We start from the raw sequence: 7,873 nt of genomic DNA on the forward strand, positions 1-7,873 counted from the left end.
TTGGATTTCTTTTTATTTTGCCTCTCTGTTGCAGAGACGTTAGCAATCGAAGTTACTGTGCTTTAAGAGTGAGTACTTTCAGATATTTTCATTGGCGATGTTTACTTCTTCTTCCTGTATGGCGTTTACCAATCATGAGCAAGCAGAAACACCAAGAAGAAAGATGAATATTCCCAACAACAGTTTACAACAGGTTTTATTCTATGTGAGACATATAATGACAGCAAGTGTGATCTCACTCCCCTCTCATAGCGGGGCCAGCCCTGCTGTACTGCCAACCCCACACACGTACATGTACTGACTGCTAGTCAAAGGTTTCAAATGTATCAGTAATGACACTCAGGTCTGCTGTGCTCACAGCAATTTGTAATCACTCTGCAGAAAGATCAGGCTGTCTGTCATTCTATGTCTCACAGATTAGTAGCCTGTTCTGAGTTATGGTGGGGGCATGTTCTTCTTTGTCCAGAGTGTTGCTGCCTGCTGATGATTGGTCAACCTCATATAGGAAGAAAAAATACACAACCCCAGTGAAAACTTTCTGATAACACCCACTTGGACTAAATGAAAATTAACTTAGGTGCCAATATCACAACAAAAAAGGAGGCAAAATGAAGAAAAAAAATAGTTTTTTTTCTGCTCTGTTGCTACTATTACATTGAATGCCCAGTTCAACATGAAAAATTTAGTGTACAGTCCTCTTTAAAAATGTTGACTCTTGAATACATTTCTTATTTGTGGTCCCCTGCTGCATAAAGAATTACAAATCAAAAGCCATATTTCACTGTATATTCTTAAGCATTCTCTCCCTCTTCATATGGTAATATGAATAATAAATAATTAAAGACAAAGTAAATATTCTATACTGTTTACCATTGAAGCAGTGAATAGATCAATGAATTATTCCCTCATCATGGACACCAAGGATATAAATCATTTTTCTATGTTGTCTATAGAGTTGGAAAAATGTGATACTTTAACATTCCAAGTTTATATCCTATAGAGATACTGTATATCTAGATCTCAAATTAGTAACAGTGGATTGTTACTCCAGTTGAACATCTTACAACTAGAAAAGTAGCTATTTGTTAAAAATGCCTTTAGGGAATATGCTATGCTATATGTAGAGCAGCTAGATCATTTCTATTCTATAAGAAAAGTGTTATAAGTGACAGAAGTATTAAAGGGAACGTGTCCTGCTGTCCTGTTGTGAAGCTGCCAGGCACCCGCAGCTTTGCTGCCACGAGGATATTAACTTTACCCCTCCCATTAGTGTTCAGCTTCCAGTCAAAGAGGTCGTGTCGGCATGGTTTAAGTTTAAGTAATTTTTCTGTGTATAGTGAGCGGTGGCGGCAGCCGCACCCCCACACTGACTGACAGCCAGCCATAATGCTGATCCTCCTGTCAGTCAGTGTTGGGGGCACGTTTACAGCCACGCTCACTATACACAGAGGGGTTGCCAGTGTCACCCCTGTAACTGGAATCCAAACCCTGCCAGAAGGAATAAAGTTCATTTCCTTCCAGCAGCAGGTCTCTAAGTGCCGGTGCCAGGCAGGTTCAGAGCGCTATTAACCTGCAGAATAACTCCATATCTTAAGGTTAATATCATGTTTTTGACATGACAGGTTCCCATTAATATGCCCTAAGTTTATTAAATAGAAGTAGTGATTAGCACTGTTGCGTTGCAGCGCTGGGGTCCTGGGTTCAAATCCCAATTTGTATGTTCATCCCATGTTTGTGTGAGTTTCCTCCAACACGCCAAAGACATACTGTTAGGGAATGTAGATGGGTTATCCCCAATGGGGACAGTGACGATAATGTCTGTAAAGCGCTGCGGAATATGATGGCGCTATGTAAGCAAAACGTAATGAATAAATAAAATAGAGGTTACTGTAAGCTACAGAAAGTGGCATTGAGTATATTTATTAAACAGTTCAAACACTTTTTAAGATGCTTCTAAGGTTAGGTGTAGACGATCAGTAAACACTGCAGGTTGGAGGTGGCGTACTTGTGCAGCGTCCAACCCACAGCGTCCAGATGTTACAGCATAGTGGATAGGATTTCAAGAATTCCCATGTCCACTATGCGTGCACCGACGCCCGCGGATCACCCATGCAGACGGACATGTGTCGCGTCTTTCCAGGCTGCAGCATGTCAATTTATCTTGCGGTGATGCGAGTCTCCACAGGACAAATTTCACCCATAGAATGTATTGGATGTGGTGATTCCCGACGGTTCCGTGATCACAGAGGATTCACCTGCGTTCAATAGCCAGCAGCGTTTCGGACGCAGCGAACATGTGCTGCATCCAAAGCGCTGCTAGTTCCGGATTGTCGGCCCATACCCTAACACATAATTGTTTTTGCTAAAGGAGGATGCCACTTGTTACAGCATATATAACAAAATAGAATGATATTCGATATATCTATCTTAGAAATAACACATGATAATTTTAAAAAGTTCATGGAATTAATAGTAATCTATTATTGAGATATTTTAAAGAATATGTTGCACACAATGTTCAAACTAATGAAACGTTTATATCAACACAAACCATATCTCAAGAAGAGTTTTGACACATAAACCTTAGGAATTTTCGGCACATTTTGTAGCCATGGCTGATAAGGGTCAAGAAGCCATCAAACCAGTACTTGATGTATATAATGGTATAACAGATATCATTCTCTGTGAGCTTTTGATGCTGCAATTATGTATGCTATATACTCTCATTTTTTATAGGGTCACAGTTAAGGCAAAAGCTTTAAAAGACAGTGGCTCATTTAGGAACCCCTATAAAGAGTCACAGCTGAGTAGAGAGAAAGCACTTCAATCATTTCCCAACCTAACAGCATGGGCTCTCCAAGTGCACAGCTCAATTATTCATCTCCAAGACACTTGTAGAGTTATTGTCTTATTGTTCATTTAACTACGACAGCTCAAAGTGAGGATGATGACACTAAGGGCTGTCATTCCCAGAAGCAGAAAAACATTGCTCCACATAACACATTGGAAGTATTGTTTTCAGCCACGGTTAACCATTACAGTGCAATCTGCATACAGAGCCCAGTTGAATATACACAACTATTGCTTGCTGAATGATTGAAAAACCCTTCTGAAAAGATGCACGTTGGCTTCTATAGACCCACACCCTATGAATTAGCCCTTTGCAGCTGATTCTCTGTAAATTCTCGCACAAGGGTTCTTACAGACGCAGCCGATAATTGTCTTACCTTATGTACTTTAAAGGTTCCTGTCCATCCTTGTTTTCGAACCCTGAGTTGCTCATTTTCCTATATTGTAGTGATGATAATGTGAATGTGTTTCTTGGCGTCTAGATGCACACAGCTGAGTGTCTCTGTGTGGCTGTGGGTAGAGATACAGGAAGACAAACTAGCCAGTAAGCAGCTAGAACCTCAGTCTGAATTCCTCCGGATTGGATCCTACACAAAGGTACCCAACGCTCAAGATCATTTAACCCTTCAGAAGGAATACAGCCATTATATATCAACCTGAGCTGGAAAGCAGATGGAAATAACTGCTTTCGTTATTCATTCCAATGTAATTGTATAAAAGAAAGAAAAATCATTCTGATGTGCGCAATATGGGATATTTGTTCTAGTTAGTATGACAGTCCCCGATCAGAAGAGCTTTGAGATTTTTTCAGTTGTGTATTGGTATCATAACCGCTAGTCACTAGCTGCTAAGAGGCTTTCACTGACCCTTGTGATCAATTGTGTTAAAAGTATGAATAGAAGAAAAACAGCGCTTCCTTAGGACTGATGATGAAGAAATAACAATGGTCTTGTAAGGGGTGTTCTTGTTAAAAAAAGATGGTCAATATACATATGTACAGTGGAAATAAAAATCTATTTAGCACAAAAAAGGCCCAGTGCAGAATTCAATATAGGACAAGAGAACTCAGAAACATAGATGCCACAAGATGTGGGGAAGTAATTGAACCACCACAATACGAGTATAATCCAAAAAAATATATTAAGCTTTATTAGACATACATAAAATGTTAAAAAAGTCTGCTAGAAACCAAATAACAGGGTCCAAGGTAACCTGCACATGCAGTTAATAGTTTAGACCAAGCTAAAAATAAGCAATGAATCTATAAGAGACAAAAATGAGTAATTACAATAGAATTACGTGCACAGGGCTAATACAAATAATACAAATGTAAAAAACATATAACGGATCCTTTTTGTTATAAATAAAGCCTGATTACTTCAGGGAGAAAAAGGAAATAGATAAGCATGATGCTCAGTACTTATTGAGAAAGGAATCCCTTTATATTGCTAGCGAGGTTTCATGAAATAAAGTAGTGTACTTCATATCAATATGCAATTGCATTAAAAGTATATATAGAAAAACCCAGTGCTTTCTTAGGATTGATGATGAAGAACTAACAATGGTCTTCTAAGGGGTGTTCTTGTTAAAAAAAAAAAAAAAAAGATGGTCAATATACACATGTACAGTGGAAATAAAAATCTAGTCTGGAGAAGAGGTGGTATTCTCAAAGATGTTGTGTTTTGGATAGGTTTCACAGCATATTTTGTATAGCAATTTAGCACATCATCATGCACTGCTCAAAAAAATAAAGGGAACACTTTAACAACACAATGTAGCTCCAAGTCAGTCACACTTCTGTGAAATCCACCTGTTCAGTTATGAAGCACCACTGATTGTGAATAGGGATGGGCGAACCCGAACTGTAAAGTTCTGGACCCGTAACGCGAAACAGTTCGGGTCCAGTTCAGGTCCAGGGCCATTAATAATAAACATTATAATTATACTTACCTGTCCAGCGACGCGCCCTCCCATCCCGCTGTCTCCCGGCCACGTCTGCTTCCGGGGCCGTTCATTAACTTCTGGCGATATTTACTGCACTCGGCAGTCTTTGGCTTTCTCCGACAGTGTTCATGCGGTGAAGTTAATGAGCGGCCCCGGAAGCATTGCTGGACTGTTAAGTATAATTAAAATGTTTATTTTTAATTTTATGCTTTTTTTTACAGCCCCGCCGCCTCATTCCATATTTGTAACGTACAAGCTCGGGGTTCGGACGCAAGTTTGCATCTTCTCCGGCCCCGAGCTCGAACTTTACAAAAAACCCGCCAATCCTGATCATCGAGGGGTTCGCTCATCACTAATTGTGAATCAATTTCTCCTGCTGCTGTGCAAATAGAACATACAACAGGAATACATGATAGGCAATTAGCAAGACGACCTCTATAAAGGAATGGTTCTGCAGGTGGTGACCACAGGACATTTCTCTGTTCTCATCCTTTTGTGCTGTTATTTTTGTCACTTTTGCATTTTGCCATTGCTCTCCCCTAGAGGTACAGTGTCTGCAGTACAACCCACAAAACTTGCTCAGGTAGTGCAGGTCATCCAGGATGGCACATCAATGCAAGCTGTGGCAAGAAGAGTAGCTGTGTCTGTCAGCACAGTGTACAGATCATGAAGCAGATGGCAGAAGACAGGCCAGTACACTACGAGACATTCGGAGGACGTATGAGGCAACAGCCCGGCAGCAGATCCGTTACCTCCTTCTTGGTGAAAGGAGGAGCATTGCCAGAGCCCTGTAAAATGACCTCTAGCAGGCCACTAACATCCATGTGTCTGCTCAAACTGTCAAAAACAGACTCCATCAGGGTGGTATTAGAGGACGATATCCACAAGTGGGTGTTGTGCTTAAACCAACACCATGCAAGGCAATTGGCATTTGCCCCACAGACCACTAAGATTGGCAGATTCGACAATGGCACCCTGTGCTCTTCATGGATGAGAGCATGTTCACACTGAGCACATCACAGATGTGACATTCTCCAGCATGAATGGTTTGGCAGTGGATCAGTAATGGTGTGGCGAGGCATTTCTTTGGAGAGCTAAACAGACCTCTATTTGCTTGCCAGAGGTACCCAGACTGCCATTAGGTAACAGGATGAGATACTCAGATGATTTATGAGACCATATGCAGGTGCACTGGGCCCTGGGTTCCTTCTGATGCATGACAATGCTAGGCCTCATGTGGCTGGAGTGTGTCAGCAGTTCCTGCATTATGAACGAAATGATGTTATGGTCAGGCCTGCCCGTTCCCCACACCTTAATCCAATTAAGCACATCTTGGACATCATGTTTCATTCCATCCACCATTGCACCACAGAATGTCCAGGAGTTGTCTGATGTTTTAATCCAGGTGTGAGAGGAGATCCCTCAGGAGAACATTCACCCCCTCAGGAGCATGCCCAGGCATTGTAAGGAGGTCATACAGGCACGTGGAGGCCACACACACTACTGAGCATCATTTCATTATTTTGAGGCATTTCCACTAAAGTTGGATCAGCCTGTAATTTGATTTTCCACTTTGATTTTGAGTATCAATCCAAATACAGACCTCCATAGGATATTCAGTTTGGTTTACATTGATCATTTTTATGTTTTATTGTTCTCAACGCATTCCACTATGTAATGAATAAAGATTTACAACTGGAATACTTCATTCAGTGATACCTAGGATGTGGTATTTTAGTGTTCCCTTTTTTTTTTTAGCAGTGTCTTTATTGCGCAGTGGCATAAAAAACATACTAAATACATATAATGTCAAAGTATAATGGTGAAAGCATTTTTACATGTAGCAATTTACTTGGACATACTGTATGCAAATCAAGCAAGGAATTATAACTTACAAGAGAATTTTCATTACTGTGTTTCTATAATCACATGCAATCAGAAATGCCTACCAGTATTTAGCAATGAGAACCTGAGAGAGGGAAGGGATTGCAATGGCTCTAGATGTTGTTATTAAAGAGAAGCACATACTGTAGCAAATTTGTAGATAGGACATAAGCGCTCATAATGAGATTATAAGTATCAGCTAACAATGTATGCATTTTCTTTCCTAGCATCTAAAGCTGGAAAAATTATGCAAATTTAATTTTTTCCACATATTTACATGCAAAATATACATGCATGTTTAGATTATGGTTTCTGACACCTGGAGTCCAGCATGTTAGTTGTTCACATGGGAGTGAGCAGCTGTTAGTTTAGAATGATCATGGCAGGCGGCTAAATGAAAAGAAAATATCATATCTCTTTAACAGCTTGTCATCAACGGTTGCATATATTGTGTACTTTGGCCTTGTGGGGACTGACGCACAAAGATTTGTGTTATTGCACTAGCACAACAATAATGCACATGTCTTTTACATACATATTTTGCACAAGTAAAACAAGTCACTTGATGGAGGACAATAGCAGCATCTTTCCTTTTTAGGCTGGCAGCAGTGCTGGTGGAGGACGTTGGTTCAGTAGCAGTGCTGGCTGGTGGAGGCTGTGGTTTCGCTTGCTTGAGCACGCTGCAGGATACTTTGAACAATGGCTGCTGCTCCTTCACTTCTGGGATTCAATTTTCTCCCTTCAATATACGGCCTAATAATGGATTTTCCTAATTCTTCCAGAAACAGTTTTCTTTTATGTAGTTTATTTCTGTTCCAATTGGGGTCTATTTCACACCATAAGACATATGCTTTGTATGCGGACACATCAAGAATATTATAAAAAAAACAATCACCGATTGTTTTTTCATTTGCATGTATAAGTAGTTATCAGTTGATCAAGTGTATGAAGGGTCCCTTTTGTGGCATTGTAATGTAATATCATGTCCAGCTTTCTGTCTTTTCGATTGCTTATTGCATTGTCATGGTGTATCGGGTTCATCAGAATGACCTGTTTATTTTTTTTTTTGAATGTAAGAAACCACTGTTGTATCTCCAGTAAAATAAAACGGGCACCTACCTCGGAATGCCACCAGTTGTTCATCGACAGTTACAGCTTCACCAATATTATACAATTTTGGTAGAATCTCTACCCA

General features: G+C 40.2%; 1 protein-coding gene across 1 annotated transcript in view; it reads right to left on the reverse strand.

Moving 5' to 3' along the window:
* YJEFN3 (YjeF N-terminal domain containing 3) overlaps positions 1 to 3,353 on the reverse strand; it is a 528,136-nt gene extending 524,783 nt beyond the window's left edge. The window contains exon 1 of the mRNA XM_069767691.1: positions 3,228 to 3,353. Coding sequence (XP_069623792.1) covers positions 3,228 to 3,283 — 56 coding nt within the window. The 5' untranslated portion in view covers positions 3,284 to 3,353. The remainder of the gene's footprint in view (positions 1 to 3,227) is intronic.
* Between the last annotated feature and the right edge of the window lie 4,520 nt (positions 3,354 to 7,873).

This window comes from Ranitomeya imitator, chromosome 1, assembly GCF_032444005.1.
Source record: "Ranitomeya imitator isolate aRanImi1 chromosome 1, aRanImi1.pri, whole genome shotgun sequence".
NCBI classification, from domain to species: Eukaryota; Metazoa; Chordata; class Amphibia; order Anura; family Dendrobatidae; genus Ranitomeya; species Ranitomeya imitator.